At 44.8% G+C, this 18,797-nt stretch overlaps 1 protein-coding gene across 2 annotated transcripts; it reads left to right on the forward strand.

The window, feature by feature from the left end:
* Positions 1 to 5,101: 5,101 nt before the first annotated feature.
* On the forward strand, positions 5,102 to 12,829 carry GRP (gastrin releasing peptide). Of its 2 annotated transcripts, none has more exons than XM_034774163.1 (3): positions 5,102 to 5,615; positions 8,154 to 8,423; positions 12,438 to 12,829. In XM_034774163.1, the coding sequence occupies exons 1-3, from the start codon at positions 5,444 to 5,446 to the stop codon at positions 12,467 to 12,469; spliced, it is 474 nt and encodes a 157-aa protein (XP_034630054.1). In that variant the 5' UTR covers positions 5,102 to 5,443; the 3' UTR covers positions 12,470 to 12,829. The 2 variants fall into 2 exon arrangements, with proteins under 2 accessions (XP_034630054.1, XP_034630053.1); XM_034774162.1 differs by having other exon boundaries at positions 5,110 to 5,615; positions 8,154 to 8,404.
* Positions 12,830 to 18,797: the final 5,968 nt, after the last annotated feature.

Below are 18,797 nucleotides of genomic sequence, written 5' to 3' on the forward strand. Positions count from 1 at the left end.
TCCTGTGAAAATTAAATGGGAAAATCAAAAACTGAAATGCCCTATGTTTTTTTGGCACCCCCAAAGTGAATATTTGGGGGGGAGGTTTATACCAAAAAAGTGGGATTTCAACAAAAAACCTGGGGGAACATTTTTTTTTTTAATTCACCAAAAAAACCCTCAATGAAACATTTTAACCAGCTCTATATACCAGTATTGTTCACTGTAGTAATATATGACCTAAAGGATGAATAAATTAAACTTTCATTAAATGTATGAATGACACAATGATAATATAAAAAGCAAATGAAGGAATGGTGTAAAATTAACATAACTTGAGGGACACTTAGATGAGATTTAATGTAAGGAAGTACAATTTAATACTTTAAAGGACTGTTAATATTTATTCTCATAGCTTCTGTGAGGAAAAAGGACTTGGGGCTAATTGTGCATAATAAACAGAATATGAACTCATAGTGTGATACTGCTGCTAAAAGATTAACAGAGTTCTGGGAGTGTTATACAGAGCTATGGGTCAGGAGGTTATAACATCACTGTGTACTGTAAATATAACAATAACCCTCCACATTACAAGGAAAGACATCAAAACGCTGGAAAGAGCTAAAAGAGCAGCTAAAATACTAATGATAACGAGACTAGAAAATGGGCATTATCTTCCTAACTTAGTTGTACAGCTTAGAATACTGAAGCTTTAGGGAGAACTTGGCTACCTCCTTTGTCTTGCCAATGTTCCCAGCCTTCACCTTAGTTCATTTCTCCTACATGCGCCTCTTTGCTTTCTCTCATGTCACAACTTATATATGGAAGAATTTTTTGTATAGATTCTGAAACAAAGAGATATGAGACAAGAAACTACAACTTCCAGAAAGGATCGCTGCAGCTCAGCCACTTGAAGACCATAGTGCATCATGGAATATGGAGACCAGACAGGGAAAAGAGCCCTCAGGGGATAATGTGAGCAGGAGGGATAAAGAACTACAACTCCCATGAGGCAGCATGGTGGATAAAGTAAAAACAGAGATTCTGAAATGACTCCCATGGCACTGAAGTAGTAAAGGCAATAGGAGAGATTCTGAAACAAAATGGGGAATGTCAAAACATTTCATTCTGATTGTTTCAACATTCTTGAATTGAAATTTTTCACCTTTTCATCCTCAATTGAGATAAAAACAAATGTGAAAATATTAAATTTCCCATGGAACAGAAATCCTATTTTATGATCAGCTCTAATTGTAAATATTTTAGGCTAGGAGACGCCTCTTTACTATATATTTGTACCACATTTGGCACAATGGGGCCCTGATCCCTTGCTAGAATCTCTAAGCTGATAATTAATTATATTAATTATTTAAATTATAAACAAAATAAAAAAATGATTCACATTCAAAAGTAAAGGAAGAAGTGATGGACTAAAATTAATCAAGGATACGAGTTAGCCTAGACAACAGAAAACACATTTGTTGCCACAGCTGATTGCACAGTGACACACTTTATGGAGCAATATAATTGTAGCATATACATAAGGAGTGTTCATCAAGGCAAGTTTAGGTCAATTTTGGTCAAAGTCATGTAGGATTCTTCAGCTGGATGATTTGGCAGGGCCCTTCCAGTCAACCCTATCAGCTGTGCATCCTAGGGCCAAATTTTTAAAAGTACCTTTAAAAATCTGCCCCCCTAACAGATATTTGTCCAGGTAGGATAATCACCACACAAGCCACAACAATTACACATGACTGCATCATTGTGTTTGTTGGTTCCTGAGTCCAGGCTAAATAGCACATCAAGTTTCTATACCCATGTACCTATACTATCCTTGACTAACGTGCTTAAAGTTAAGCTTGGGCTTAAGTGCTTTTCTGGATAATGGCCTTTAACGTCATCTGCTAGACTCCTTAACTTTCTACTTCACTGCATCTTTCTTCTTGCAATGTGGTTGAAATTGTTTCATCTATTAGAATATTGGCCAGTCCCAGAGGATCTTCAAGCTTTGGAGAGCTTGCAGGACCTCTGTGCCAGGTAGGAAGGAGGTTCCTTTAGCTCTCTCATAATCCCTGTAGTGAAGACATGGCCTATAGCCTCATAGATATGGCACCATAGTATAGATGCAGCCTACAGCCATGGAAGGGTTTTTTTCCATTGCTGTAGGAACACCATCTCCCTGAGTGATGATAGCTAGGTTGATGGAAGCATTCTTTCATTGACCTAGCTGCCTCAATACCCAATTTCCCAGGCCTTCTCCCTGAGTCTTATGTGGACTTTTTGAGTTGTTCTGTTTTACAGTGAGCAGGTCAGTCAAAACTGATTTTCAGGAAAATATTCATGCCTGTTTTCATTGTCTCTCATTTGCATGAATTTTTGTATAATCCTGTGTAAAGCTGTTTTGTATTTTTAGGTATTATTTTTATTGCTCCTGCAACAATTTCTGTAGCCATTTTCAAATTTCATGTTCAGTTGTGAGGTTCCTTTTAACTACAAATGTCCTTTGATGAATCCAGCCACACTCAAAAACATAAATCATAAATAAGATTGTGTGGTTACAACACATATCAGTTTCCCAACCCTCCCCCTTCTTCCTATTATTTGTAAACCCCACTTGTGTCTCGTCTGATATTTGAACTGGAAACTCTTCAGGGCACAGGGTGTCTTTTATTCTGTCTGTGCAGTGCCTAGCACATTGGGGTCCCAATCCTTATTGAGTCTCTAGGAACTATTGTAATAATAATCAGTAATTAATCAATTCATACTCAACTTAGAAATGCACACAGGCACCCCAATTGTAAAGATATGCAGAAAACCACTCACAGTGCGCTCAGACATTCACATCACATGCTTGGAGGGATACAAAACACAGAGCCGAGTAGAAAGAAGTAAAAAACAGCAGAGCTAAACTGAATTTTGGGTTCAAATTAAGTTTCAAAAGGAATTTGAATTCAAATGAAGTTTGCCAGTTTTGGATTTAAATAAGCACTTGTGATTTTTTTTTTAATTACTTATCTAGCTGTGCAATTTGTATTAGTTTGTCCATTCAGGGCATACAGTTCAGTCATAACCAAAATTCAGAAAGGTGAAATTCAGGCAAGAGAAAAACAGAACAAGAGCGCGTACAAGGTTCATAATATTTTATCCAAAATGAAATTCTGCCTCCTTTGTTCACCACTCCATCACAGGTCTAAAACCACACCAGACATTATATACCTGGCTAGGTACACAACACAACACAACACAACACACAGCAAATATGGGTGAATGGCACAGAAACGCAAGAGCCACATGTAGACACAGAGATATGCACACAGCCCACACACTAAGTAATTCACCCAGCAAAATGAACACAACACAAATGGCAATGAAAAGCGTGAAAGAAGAGAGTCAGAAACAAACACAAAGAGGGTGCAGACAGAACACAGCAAACATCTGGTCAGCCGATGGTATGGAACCTTGATACCCCTGAAAGGGACTCGATAAGTGTAAAGTCACTCACACAATATAGCCACGCACGTGCAGCCACAGAGATACTGTCCGAATCCCCTGCAGCAGTGCAAGTGCGTGGGGCGAGGGACGGGAAACCACCACATGAAGGATGCACTAAAAGTGTACAGCATAGAACCGGCTAATGCGAGCCAGTGACAAATCGGGCCATGGGGTGGGCGGTAGCATGGGTGTGCCTAAATGAGCCTAGAGTAAGGACGCGTGCACGATACAATGACAGGGGGCCATCAATCAGAGGGCGCCTGTCCCGGTGTGAACAGCCCGGTGGTTATCAGCGACAGTAACTGGGGAAATAAAGCCCACCCCGCCCCCTCATCGCCCCCTGCCTTGATAAGAACGTGCTGGTGGGGGCGCATCCAAGGGCTTATCAAGTCTCACAACCCACAGAGGAAACAAAGCTCCCCGGTTCAATGAGTGTGCGGGGAGGGGCTGAGGGGCTTTGTACGACCTGGGAATTGCAGGGAAGGGGCGCAAGGGCTTGTTGATCCAGGGAACGGGAAACCTCGATAACATGCAGTCTGGTGGGGAGGGCGGCTCAGGAGATCTCAGTACCCAGCAACTCGCTCCCGAGCCCTGGAGTTACTTTGGGAGCAGGGCTGGAAGGGAAACCACAATGCCAGGCCCCTGCTACCCAAAAGGAGGAGTAATGGGCGAACGGGTTAATCCGTTCCAGAGGCGGGGGCATGGGGGGGGGGGGGCTGAGGTGTTTGATTCAGGGGAACCCCGTAACACCGAGATATTCCCCAGAAGCAGCGATATTGCGCGGGGGAGGCGGGGGTTGATGCAGGAGAACCAACACCTCCTGCTCCCCAGAGGCGGGGATATTGGGGGACTGGGGTGTTTGATACAGCAACACCCAACTGTTCCTCAGAGGCGGGGATATTGGGGGTGTGGGGTGTTTGATACGGGGGAGCCCCAGTAACACCCCCTGCTCCCCAGAGGCAGCGATATTGGGGGACTGGGGTATTTGATACATAGGGACTCCAGTAACACTCCCTGCTCCGCAGAGGCGAGGATATTAGGGGCTGGGGTATTTGATACAGTAACACCCAGCTGTTCCCCAGAGGCGGGAATATTGGGGGTGTGGGGTGTTTGATACGGGGGAGCCCCAGTAACACCCAGTTGTTCCCCAGAGGCGGGGATATTAGGGGGCTGAAGTGTTTGATGCAGGAACACCCAGCTGTGCCCCAGAGGCGGGGATATTGGGGGTGTGGGGTGTTTGATACGGGGGAGCCCCAGTAACACCCAGTTATTCCCCAGAGGCGGCGATATTGGGGGCTGAGGTGTTTGATACAGGGGGACTCCAGTAACACCCCCTGCTCCGCAGAGGCGGGGATATTGGGGGGCTGGGGTATTTGATACAGTAACACCCAGCTGCGCCCCAGAGGCGGGGATATTGGGGGGCTGAGGTGTTTGATACAGGAACACCCAGCTGTTCCCCAGAGGCCGGGATATTGGGGGGCTGAGGTGTTTGATACAGTTGAGCTCCATGCTCCCCGGGGGCGGAGATGCAGGGGTGGAGCTGGGGGTTGGATAACTGGGGGACTCTAGCGCTCAGAGAGGATCACGCCGAGGCTGCGGCTCGGGGGTGGTTGAATCCTGGTCCATTTGGAAGGAGAATCCCCGCCAGCAGGGAGGGGGCCGGGAAGGGCTCGCAAAGGATGCGCCGCCCATCGCGCCGGCCGGCCGGGGCTGTGTGGCTCTGGCTGGCTTAGCGCTCCCCAGCCCCCGTGCTCCCAGAGCCACCTCTGGGGGAGGCGCCAGGTGCCTGAACTTCGCTGTCACCTCGTCCCGCTTCCTTATAAATTCGGGTCAGCGCTGGCGGCGGCAGCAGAGGCGGCAGCAGCACCTGGCCCGGCAGATCCCGAGCAGCGGATTCCCTCCCTCCACGCCCGGAGCCGCACTCGCAGCAGCAGCAGCAGGGAACCGTCCCGCCCGGGCAGCGCCGCGCACCATGGGGGGCTGCGAATTCCTCCTCCTCGGGAAGCCCCGCTCCCTCCTCTCGCTGGGCCTCTTCGCCCTGGTCCTGCTCGAGGTGCACTGGGGCGCTGCGGCTCCCTTGCAGTCCAACGGCGGAGCCTCCCCTCTGGCCAAGATCTACCCCAGGGGCAGCCACTGGGCGGTGGGTAAGTGTCCGCGCCGCGCAGGGAGCCCGGGGCAGCCCCGGACCCCGCTGTAGCATTTATTGGGGGCGGCCGCGGGGGGCTTTTCTCCCAGGCGCGGCCGCGCTTCGTGGTCCTGCTAGAAACTTTGGACTAGCTCGATCCTCCTCCCCGTAACGCCCGTCCGCCTGCCCGCCCTAGCACGTGTTTGTCTGTCTAGGGAGCGATCGATGGCTTGAGGTCCCAGCCTCGGGTTAATCAGCGCGTCCGCCCAGACTTTACTAGCCCGTGGGTTTGTTTTTTGTTTGACACAGGCTGTCTCAGTGAGGGGAAGATTTACTCTGTATTCAAATAGAGCCGTTTGGCGTAGGGCGTTGATTCTCCTCCAGCTCACGAAAGCAGGAGATCTGGCGAGACAGATGCACTTTTACATGAATCGGGGTGGGGGGGGGGTTAAAAAGGTTCATACATTATAATAATTAATACATGCAAAGATAGGCGCTGTTTGATGCTGGGGATCCCTGTTGGCAAAGTGGCTCTCCCCAGCCCCTGAACCGTGTCACCGCAATACTGGACAATACTTACCAGAATCCGGTAAGAAAAGGGGCGTTTGCAAGGGGCGCAGGCAATGTCTGAGCTCGAGAGCAAACCCACGACAGCCAAGCTAAGAGAAGATCGAGGCTACCTTTAAAACCCTGTGATTCATTTAAGATGATACCTGCAGTCCATGGCAGGGCTCCCACGGGCTTCAATGGGGCTCTAACCCGTCCTGATCCTCTGTACCGATCAGGATTTGTTCCTGGCATGCCCCGGAGAGCAGCACTGCACAGCCGCAAAACAAAGGACAGGCTCCGCCGCTGATCTCTGCCATTCTCTCCTAGAGCCAGGTGTGGGACACGGGCCATCTTTGTAGTCTGTGTTTGGCCAGCACCAAGCGCAAACGGGTCCTGGTCCATGACTTCTAGGCACTAGGATAATAATAATAAATAATCTACAACTCACTTTAATCAGAGCAGTGAGGTGGGGCGGAGGTGCAGGAGAGGAGCTTTCTTCCATCAGAATAGTTGGCAGGAGGGGGTTGTGAAATCCATCAGAGCTGCCCTGTGGGACACGGAACTGGGGAAAGGTGTAATTAAAAACGAGTCAAATACATTCTTAGGCGAATGGATCAATCCTTCTTACTAGAAAGACCAGGTGGGTGAGGTGATCATTTTTATTGGACCAACTCCTCTGGTCTCACCGAGAGAAAAGCTTTGGGACTAGCTACACAGAGCTCTTCTTCAAGGCACACGAGCGGGCTTCAGCCCCTAATTTCCTTGGCCAGCAAGTGCCTTTTGTGCTACTGACACTGGAGGAGGATGTCGTTTCATTTGGAAGCTGATAGTGTGTGTCTAGCTAGTCACTAGACTCCCAAAGTCGCCTCGTTTCTCTTAGCTCCTCTAGCGCGGGTGTTGTATCCATTTTGTAGTATTGGTTTGTAGGCTACTCCCCAGAGGCAGGGATATTTCGGGGCTGGGGTGTGATACTTGTTTCCTTTTGTCTGCTTCCCCCATCAAAAGCCGCAGAGCTCTGTCTAGTTCCTATCAGCCATGGCATGAGAGGTGGAAACGGAATTAAATACCGCTCCAGTGACCACAGATTAATAATAAATCTTTGCAAAAGTCAAAGGGAATTGAAATCTTGCAATGCGCGCTGATAGTGTCCGGGGGAAGAAGGGCGCTACAGTGGGGAATAAGAAAGGAGAGCTCGACACTTGGGAAGAATTAATCATTGTAACACATCCCGCTATTTCTGAATTCAAAATGTATATTCGAGAGTGAGATCAAAGGGGCAATAAGCCCCAACTGATACTTATTAGAATTATTTCCTGAAAGCAATGCCCTGACTTTCGCTCCACTTATTACAGCGATCATCATTGGCAAGTTCTTGTCCCCAGCGTTTCTCTTTTGCAGTACGAACAGGAGTACTTGTGGCACCTTAGAGACTAACAAATTTATTAGAGCATAAGCTTTCGTGGACTACAGCCCACTTCTTCAGATGCATCCACGAAAGCTTATGCTCTAATAAATTTGTTAGTCTCTAAGGTGCCACAAGTACTCCTATTCTTTTTGCGGATACAGACTAACACGGCTGCTACTCTGAAACCTCTTTTGCAGTGTAGACTTGCCCTCAGTTTGTGGACCACAGCCAATATCAATTTCACTTTCATAAAAAGGAAACCTGGAATAATGAAGCCTATCAAATGTAGCTTTTTGCCATAAAAATTGCCGTTAAAAGTGGTAGGAAGAGCCAAGGAATTAAAACTCTCAACCTCTCCTTGACCTGCTCACACTCACTCCTGCTCTCAGCCGCCTCTCTTTACCCCTGCCAGTGTGCCTTATTCTATCTAGCCTCTTCTCATCAACATATCCCCGGCCCATTTAATATAATGTGTGTGACTCTGAGTTGGTGTGACATCATCCAAAAGGCTCCACTGGCCAATCAGAATGTGGCTTTGGACATCCACACTCACACGGTAATTAATTTTTGATTAATGTCACGATATTCTGATTATTTTTATAGGACATTTAATGGGGAAAAAGAGCACTGGAGATTTTCCCTATGTTTATGAAGAAGAAAACAAGATCCCATTTTCAGCCTTACCTGAAAATGTCAAGCAGCTGGGAGAGTACCTGCAATGGGAAGAAACGTTGAAGAATTTGCTAAGGCTGTTGGAAGGGAATGAAAACAGAAGCGCTCAGATCCTAAGGGAAGAGCTTCCGTGGTATACCAAGAACACTTGGGAGACAGATGATGACAGCAGCTTTAAAGATGTAAGTTTAAAACAAGAAGGTACTGTAAATCTAATTTTTTAAAAAACAAATTAGCTCCTAACTCTGGGATTGTTGGTAGAGCTGGTCAAACAATTTGTAATGAATAAATTCAGTGAATTTATCCCTTATTCCTGATCGCAAATTGTCACTGAATAGAGTATACTTTTATGTATGTATTTATTTAGAACAGCTCAGCAAATATTTTGTAAATTTCAGCCTATGGCTTGGGTGCAGACTACTTGATGTGAATATTTTTTCAAGTATTGTGATTTATTTGTATTATACAAATGCCCTAGTCATTGCCAAACAAACACACAACTAGATATAGTCCCTGCACTGAAGAGTTCACAATGTAATCTGAAAACCCGTGCAAACAATAGGAGGGAACCAGCAGGGAGGAAGATTAAGGGTGATGATAATAAGATCACATGATGGTTAGGTAGGTGAGCTATGTTCAAACTCAGTGGTTTTGTATTTTTAAAAACACAAACAAACAAAGAAGCTATCCACAACTACTGCCCAATCTGCCTCTCATTAACTAGCTGATTTATCTGAATTGTCAGGATTCCATTTTCAATATTTGAGCTACATGAATGGCCATCTGTATCACTTGGTATTATTTCTGTCCTTTGATGTTATGACCTAACCTTGATAAACTGCTGCCACTCAAAACAAATTTCACTTTATCACAAAATGGGAATTTGGGGCTAGATTCAGAAAGGGACTTAGGAACCTAACTGCCATTTTAGACTCCTAAATCCCAGGATCAGTCCCCATTGAGAATCACAAAAACCCCGTTCAGTGGCTGCCAAACATGCAAGTGCCTAAACTCACTGGGTGAAAGTTCTCTGGGTGCCTATGTTTCTGCCTCTGTGCAGGTACAGGGCCACCTCACTCTAGGTATCTGGCCTCCTGAGCCCCAGTGAGATGCACCTGGCTGCCCAACTCGCCTGCCAGGCCCAAGCCAGTAGGCATGTTCTGAGGCCGCTTAGCAGATTGGGTCCTGCATGTGAGTTCACCCAGAACAGCTGAAGGGAGGGAGGAGGAGGAGGACCTCCTTTGTAACTTTTAGTCTGGTGGTTAGGGTACTCACCTGGGATGTGGGAGATGCAGGGCCACCCAGAGGATTCAGGGGGCCTGGGGAAAAGCAATTTTGAGGGCCCCTTCCATAAAAAAAGTTGCAATACTATATAATACTATAGTATTCTCGTGGGGGGCCCCTGTGGGGCCCAGGGCCTGGGGCAAATTGCCCCACTTGGCCCCCACCCCCGGGCGGCCCTGGGGAGATGCCCAGTTCAAGTCTCGCCTCCACCTGAGCAAGACAAGGGATTTGAACAGGAATCTACCACCTCTTTGGTGATGCTCTAACCATTGGGAATAGGGATAGTCTGATATGGGGAACTCTCTCTGTCTCTCCTGTTGAAGCTGTGTATAAATAATGAAAGAGCTATTAGAGTAGGGGGACTGGGTCTCCCACATGCTAGGTGAATGCTATAACCACCAAGCTAGGGAGTCATTCTCATGCTTGTGCTCTCTTTCACACACACCCCCAACCTGGCCCTTTGAGTAAATCCAAAGTGGAACAGCTTCAGCAGGAGGGACTGGGGGCCCCCCTACCCATCAGAATATCCGATAGCTCAGTGGTTAGGGCACACACGAAATGAGATTTTGCTTTGCATTTTTCAATGGTAGTGCACGAAGAGCTTCTATTTTTGTCATAAACAATCTGTTTAGGCCCTGAGCCAATGCTTCCTGGAGTCAGTGGAAGTTTTCCCATTGACTCCACTAAGTGATAGGGCAGGCCCTTAAAGTCAAATGTTACCCTTTTCTGAGATTTCGCTCTTACAGACAGGGAGACCCTGGAAATCTTATGTGCTTCAAATTCTCTGAGCATTTATGATACTATTTAAATAATAACAATCATTAGCTGTCTTAATAATAAACCAAGGCTAGTGTAATATACTGGTGCATTGGTCTGATAGCCAATGAGACTTGGAGCATAAAAGCTGTAATTATCAGGGAGCTGCAGGGTCCTTTTGAGTGCAGATTTTATCTCTGTAGCGTCTCTGGTATATGATACAGTCTTAGTTACCCAGACTTTGTCTAGTCACTCCCTTCATTTTAATGTGGTGCTGTAGAACATCCTTATGAAGGTGCATAGATACCCCAATGATGAATGTGTTGCGCATGGCTAGATGTAAGATGGTCAGATCAGGTTGATTTATTATTATAATAATGCTGTTGCCACTGATTCCAATGGGTGCAGGATGGGGCCTGTAAGTCGCATGAAATAAATCCCAACTCTTGATGTATTTGAATTTTCAATGGAAGCCAACTGTCTAGAAAGATCAAGACATGTTTAATCAGTCATGGTAGATTGTATCTGCTGATGAGTTCAGATACTGGGATCGAGCAATTAAATGTAAACATTCCAAAGAAAACAGCATTGCAGACTATACACGCAGGCTGAGAGAACATATATCAATTATTCTGGGACCATTGCATGGTCAATCTATTACAAGGCTGTAAATAATGGTAGATTGCGTATGTGCTTGTGGAGATGTTAGCATCGCAATGGTCCATCTAAGTATGCATCACCATAGACTGCCACCTACTGAATGTACATATAAGCACGTTTTAGTGGGGGGAAGAATCTTACTACTAACTCTTCATACTAATGTATGAACCTAAAATGTAACAAGCATCACACTTTGTATGTATTGTGCTAGGAATAGAAAACTACAGAATATAAGATCGTATTGCTAGATGTACTTTTGTCAGGGATGTTTCCAAGTGGAATTTACTTAATGTCACTTTATAAGAAGGAAGCCTATTATTATTTTATTTCCACTAGTGCCCACAATGTGTGGGGCATTTTCCAAACATAAAAACTACAATCTCTTCCCTGAAAAACTTACCATCCAAAAGACAGACACAGGGTGGGAGAAGGGTTATGACATACAAATAAGTGATGAGGTCAAATGAAGATAGGCCCCCCTCTTGAGTGGGTACTAAGTATTTGTAACTCAGTGATGTTTTCTATATGTCATATAGTAATTTCTACAGAACTTTATTGGGTTCATCCCATTAAATTCTATACATTTATTCCATAAGGAAAGTGCAGGAGGAGATCCTGTTGAGAGTATACTTAGGTTAATGCGTGTAGCATGGGCATAGGTTTACAGGATTATTAAAGGCATGATGCCATAATGTACACATAGTCACTGTGCTGTAATTTCATTGTTCCATATATATATTCAAATGTTACATTTTAAAAATCCGAATTAAAAGTATCTAGAAACAAGAAGCTGAAGGACCCTCTGGTTTCACATCTGACTCGTATGTAAGAATCAGGTCCCTACTGCTTGACTTATTTAGTCTCATTTTCTATCTGTGTAGCTGAAATCTCCCACTGCTGCTATTGTGTTCTAGGCACAATTCTTCTCTATTCCTATTGTTGCCTCCTCATATTTTGCCTGTCTGATCAGGGAGTCTACAATGCTTGTTCATTTTTATTATCTTGAATGTCATGTCCTAACAATTCAGCCTTGCTCATCATTCCCCCAAGGTTTTGATTTTTGTTTTACTGTCAAATTCTTCTGCATCAGTTAATTTAACAACCCGCAAATCAACACCAACCCTCCCACCCCTCATACATAGAGTAAATTAAAACTAAAACTAATCTGGAACAGCTGTAGAAATCTGAAGCAGCTGCTTTCCTTGTTGTTCTAAGGTTTTGCTCTTGCAAGTTGTTGCAAGTGCAATCCAAAGTAAATTATAAAATGTTTCTATGAACTCACGTTCCAACATTAATTTGATGTTATATAAATGGGACTATGAAGAAAATAACTTTGAATAACTTTTTTCTTGGACCTTGGTTGTCTTTTAGCAAGCTAACATTGGGGGGCAAGTCTTAGGAATGTATTTGTTGTATGGAATAGATGCAGAGTACAGTTATACATTTGGTTTATTGAATCAGGATGTGACTTTTGACAAGCCTGTTCTGTAAATATTATTTACTTCTCTTTATTAGATGATGGATTATCTGCTTCAAGTTCTGAATAGGAAAGAAAGCACTCCAAGCTGAAGTGAAGATCTTCCAACCTTGAAGGAATAGAATAGTATCCTTAAGAGACTATGTTTCACAAGCACTCAATTGTAACAGATAACCAACAAGGTTTCTTTTGTGTAAACAAGATTACTTTTGTGTAAAATACCTAAACACTTGTATTCTTGTATGTTCCAACACTGACTAAACTCTTCTCCTTTTTTTTTCTCCAAGTTGCATTTTCTTGTTTGAACTGCTTTGCTGTAAATAATTGTCCAGGAAGGGTCTTCCAGTTATCTGACTTCTCTGTCTAACCAGTTCATCTTTAGGTTAAAACTACATGACATTTCAACATTCACAATAAATAATAAGAAGAAAGGCCAAGTTTCTGTTTTTATCTGAGTTACAAAATGTTGACTGACGGTGTCACAGATAGTAACAAACAAACAACAGGGAGATTCATCATATGTTGGGCAAGATCCTCAGCTGTATAAATTGCCATGGCTTCACTGAATCCCATGGAGCTACACTGATTTACACCAATCAGGACCTGTCCATCTGTTCCATTGACCCTAAGGGGTGTATTTTCAGTGAGCCAAGACCCAAACTGCCTTACATATGTAAACGGGGGAATGGTCCCGCTATTGTGGGGAACTTTCCTGGCTTATATACTGCCCCAGTGAAATGGGCTAGCGAAAGGATCTGAGTCCTCGCTCCCACTTCCTTTACCCAGAGGCCTGTCTGACCCCGAAGGCTCCCCTTCCACTCTCCTGTTTGGCAGAGTCCTCGTAACCTCAACAAGGCTGACTCACTGATCATTACATACAGTTCCAAGCACATACAATTCATTAAAAAGCAATCAATTAAAAAAAAATGAGAAAGGTGAAAGGAAAACCCATCATCCTGCTCTGTGGCATGGAGACATCACAACCAGCATCTCTGAAATGTAAGGAAAGTTCAGTCTGTTCCTAACAAGTCCCAGGAGGTATCCAACAAAAACAAACCCCCCTCAATTTTAGTAAGGGCCAACAGTCCCCTTACACACAGATGGGTAAGGCCCAAACATAGTGAGGTATTTCTGCCACCCAGCTGTCCCAGGCAGTGGGATAAGCTCATCCTGATGGACCCTGTATCCCCCTGCATGATACATAAATGACATCCCCAGTGGGCCTTCAGAGGGGGATGTGGAGGGGATGTGGGATGTCACACACGACTAAGGGTGGGGTCAGGCAGGCCACACACAGTGCAGTTCCATATGGCCCTAATTCAGCACGAAGGCAGAGCATTTCCTACCAGAAGCACATACAGCTGCATAAGACAGCGACAGGCCGCGCCCCCCCCAAAAAAAACACTTGCTGGGCCTGAACGGTCCTTCCCTCAGCTGCGCTGTACTTCAGTGTGTACACTGGTCAAGCAAAGTAATCTGCTCAGTAGACAGAGGCCCTTGCACTCGATTGGGCAATTACAAACTGGGAGTCCCACCTAGCAAAAGGAAACTGCTACTACAAGTTCCCACAGTAGAACAGCCTAAAACCAGACTACAAAGAGTACAAATAATTGCTCTATGCAAATGACTAAACAATGGGTAGTGACATATGAAAATGCGTAATCAGGCTAGCCAGTGTGACACTTAGCATCTCATACTTTTACACTATAGTAGCCATATGACAAAAATAATTCCCAGCTGAATGTTTGTTTCAAAGCAAAGCAAACCCTTCCTTGAGTGCGCAGCTGAGGCCAGCCATTACTAGATTTCACTTTGAGCAATCCCCCATGGCTGGGGAATAATCATGTAAGAGAGCCAGACATGATTCTGTCCAAAGGTTACAATGCAGCGCGGTAGTGTAAGCTAGCCCTTAGTCTCATTAGTGTCAGCCAATGGCTGCTGAAATCTACAGCTAGCTTTCTAGCTAGCTTCATTTTTTAAAGAAGCCTTATGTGAAATTCCCATATGTGGCATCACACAGCAAGATGCCAGCTGCCAGTCTGGAAGTTAAATCAGCAATTCAAATTAGAAATAAGGCCTATTTCTTGTAACACTAAGAGCCATTAATCATTGGCATAAACTACCAAGGGAAGTGGTGGATTCGCCATCTCTCGAAGTCTGCAAACACATCAGACCTGTTCTCCTTCCTGTCCACTGGCTTTCTGTAGAATATTGAAGCAAGTTCAAGATGCTCCATAGGCCAGGTCGAGGGTACCTAAAAGTTACAGGATGAAGACGGGGTAGACAGCTATGCTCTGCTGGCATAATGGAACTTGCTACAATAAGGGCTACTCTGAGACTGTCAATGAACTCTTCTAGGAACTAAGGACCATCACAAACGTCACCACCTTCTGCTCCAAGAGCAAGGGGCACATCTTCGACCTTGCCTTCACTAACATAGACATATAACAAAATGTGTATATCTGCCCTTCTCTTCAGGGGAGGATGAGAGACTGAACACGTGACAGACATTAATGTTACTTAAGGCACTACCAGAACACAGGTGCCAACTTTTCAAAGTACAGGGGAGTGTTCAACCTCTGGTGCTGCCCTGCCCCAGGCCCCCCCAACTCCACTCCTTTTCCCAAGGCCCCACCCCTGCCCCGCCTCTTCCCACCTCCATTCCACCTCTTCCCGCCAAGTTCCGCTGTCTCTCCGTGCTCACCGAGCGCACCACATCCCCGCTCCTCCCCACTCCCTCCCAGCCTCCCTGAACGGCGCGAAACAGCTGTTCATGGCAGGCGTGAGGAGGGAGGCGCTGATCTGTGGGGCCGTTAGCAGGTGGGAGGAGCCAGGGGGTGGGCAGGAGCTGATGGGGGATTGCTGGTGGGTGCAAAGCACCCACCATTTTTTCCCTGTGGGTGCTCCAGTCCCAGAGCCCCCACAGAGTCGGCGCCTATGTACTGGAAGACAGGGTACAGCTAGACTTCAATAAAAGACCCACAGAATGTCCACGGTCGGCCTGGGTCAGCTGACTTGGGCTTGTGGGGCTAAAAATTGTAGTGTAGACATTCGGGCCTGAGAATCCACTATGGGGGAGTGTCTCAGAGCCTGGGCTCCAGTCTTTGCCTGGACATCTACAATGCAATTTTTAGTCCCTCAGCCTGAGCCCTGTCAGCCCGAGTCAATTGACCTGGGCTCTGAGACTCACTGCTGTGGATTTTTTATTGACGTGTAGATACTACAGTGATGAGCATGGCGGAAAAACCTTAGTAGAATAGAATAGAATAGAAAACTGGATGCATTTTTGTCAAACACAGGTTATTGGGCTCAGTACAGGAGTAACCAGATTAAATGTTATTATCTGTGGACCATACAGGAGGTCAGACTAGATAACCTAAAGGTCCCTTCTGTACTTAAAAAAAAATCTATAAATTTAGCGCATGAGCCTCTGTTACAAACTGGAGAATGACTGTATCACAGACATTAATTAATAACTAACACAGAGATTCATTTAATAGATTGTAAACTCTTTGGGGGCAGGGATTACCTTGTACTGTGTACAGTGAGGGCCTCTAAATGCCTCCATAATATAAGGGGGGAGGAGGGGAATTATTGGATGTATAAGCAGGGAACAGTGTGTAGGAGTAGGAAGTGATTATTATGTCTGTATTCAACATTATTGAGACTGATGCTAGAATACTACGTTCAATTTTGGTGTCTGCGTTTTAAAAAGAATGTTGAAAATTTGAAGATTGTGCAGAAAATAGCCACAAAACTAATCTGAGTGTTGGAGAAAATGTCTTACAGTGAAAGACGTAAAAATCTCACTCTGTTTAGTTTACCAAACTGAAGATTAAGAGGTGACTATTTTAACAATGATGGTGTTTAACCATTGGAACAAACTTCCAAGGGAATGGGTGGATTCTCCATCTCTTGGTATCTTCAGAACAAGACTGGAAGGCTTTCTGGAAGATGTGCTTTAGCCAAACACAAAGCTATGTCATGGTCAAACACAAGTTCTTGGGCTCAATATTGGGATACCTGGGTAGAATTTAATGGCCCGTGATATTCAAAATGTCAGACTAGATTAGCTAATGGCCTTAAACTTTATAAATCTGTACATTTACTTGGGCCATAACCTGTAAAATAATTCTGATGAAATTCTCCTGGATTCCAGCAGGTGGCAGACTCTGCCAAAATATGGATCCTTGACACAGGGCTTCATGCTGTTGTGTAGATTTAGATTTTCGCTTGCTCACGTTTAAAAGAAAAAGTTTATATTAGTGAATACGAACAGAAGCCTTGGGACAAAATGAAGAGCACTGAGTAGTGCCATCTCATGCAATTACAGTGCCCTTGACTGCAACCTAATTTCTAGGATTATAGGAGACAGGCTATATTCTTGGGAAAGTGAAGGTCTGCATAAGGCGGGGTTCTCAACCTTTTTCTTTCTGATGCCCCCCCAACATGATATAAAAACTCCATGGCCCACCAGTGCCCCAACAACTGTTTTTCTGCATATAAAAGCCAGGGCTGGCATTAGAAGGCAGCAAACAGGGCAATTGCCCAGGGTCCCACTCCACAGGGGGCCCCACAAAGTTAAGTTGCTCAGGCTTCGGCTTCAGCCCCAGGTAGCAGGACTCAGGACTCAGGGCCCCGGGCTTCAGCCCTGCACAGTGGAGCTTCCTCTTTCTGCCCTGGACCCCAGTTAGTCTAACATTGGCCCTGCTTCGGGAACTGCCTGAAACCTGCTCACAGCCCCCCCAGGAGCCTCCAGACCCATGGTTGAGACCCACTGACATAAGGTACCTGTCACGGACGTATCAAATTGTCCTCTTCTTCTTCATTTGTATTGAAATGTGAATGATTTTCATCCGCAATTAATAAATTCTGTTATACCTTGATACATGGGTGTTCTGGTTAAAAAGCCAGTGACTCCCCTATCCTTTGACTGCTTCCTGTGGGAGTTTTACTCAATTCTCACCCCCTAACCTAGCACTCCTCATTAGCAGAGAGTGGGTGTAAGGTCTGACAGGGAACTACAAGTGTGTTTTAGGAATTTGCAATATACCTATCACTGCAGTATCTTAATTGCAAACAAGCCCCTAGAGAACAAATATGATTTTAACACTTTATTATAACTTCTACTGATTTGTTATTATTAGTCTATTTTATTGTAAAATTAAGCTGTACATTTGCACACCACTTCACAAACAAAGATAAGATGTGTTAACTGCTCTGATCAATTTAGAATCTATTGGCTAGGTCCTGCTCTATCTACTCAGACTAGCAGCTCTGTTTACCTCTACAGGACAACTCGAATAAAATCAACAAGGTTTGGTCCTAAACTCGATATTTTTCAAACCTGACTGATAGCTTTTTATCTTGCATATTCTTTATTCCAAGGAGCTGAAATAAAGAAAAACGTTACTGTTAGAACTATCACCAATGAGATTTTATGGCATGATACAAGTTTTGAAGACTTGTATGATATTCATGGTTTTTTTTGTCATATAAATAGTGTGTCATCTGCATTAGATGACAAGCTATTATCCAAGTTCAAATATGTCTTTGATACATAATACACAGCCCTTTTATCCTTTAGCTATGTCAAGTTATACAGTTCTAATACCATTTTTCATTTCATTTTCAGTTGTATCAATACAATGCTGATCCGTTCACAGAGTAGTCTAATTACTGTCCTAATATATACACAGGACTCCCATGGCTCACTCCTGCAGGCCTTGCTCCTATTGCTGTGAATGGGAACTGTAGAATCTGACTGCATATGGCAAATATGTTTAATAAAATAATTATTGCTTTTACCAGCTTCATCTTCCTAAATATTATGGCCCCACTTCCTTAGAGTGTGTAAACCAGTGTCAATCTGTTCACCTCCCTGGAGCTATTCCAGTTTATGCCAGCTGAGGATCTGTATATTTAAACAATGGCTTTTAACACAAATCCTGCAGATCTATTTGCTTGTCTCGTTTCTCTTTCTGTGTCTGGAAATTTCCTAACAGTCAAAGCACCCTTCATCCTGCTCAACTGACCGCATGAGGCCTTGCTGGGGTTTAGGATTAGCTCAGCAGAAAAATCCCCTTTCTCGTTTGGTGCCAATGCTCTCCAGCATTGCTATGGGCCTACTGAAAGTGTCAGCAAGGCAGGGCTGGTCCAGACAAATCTGGGCTCCTCCCATCAAGCTATATAATTTGTCTCTAGCTGCAGTTTTTGACCTCCTCCTTGCTAGTCACCCCAGAACTGTTCTGCTATGACAGCTAGAGGGAAAGGAAGGAAAATATGTGGAGTGAGTTTGAACAGTGGATGGAGGTTTTTCAGTTAAACAAAAGGGCAGGGTGATGTTCCCCCAGCCAGCACCACAATGTAGACAGAGCCTTCGTGGTTCACCAATGTGG

The sequence above is a fragment of the Trachemys scripta genome, chromosome 6 (assembly GCF_013100865.1).
Source record: "Trachemys scripta elegans isolate TJP31775 chromosome 6, CAS_Tse_1.0, whole genome shotgun sequence".
Taxonomy (NCBI): domain Eukaryota; kingdom Metazoa; phylum Chordata; order Testudines; family Emydidae; genus Trachemys; species Trachemys scripta.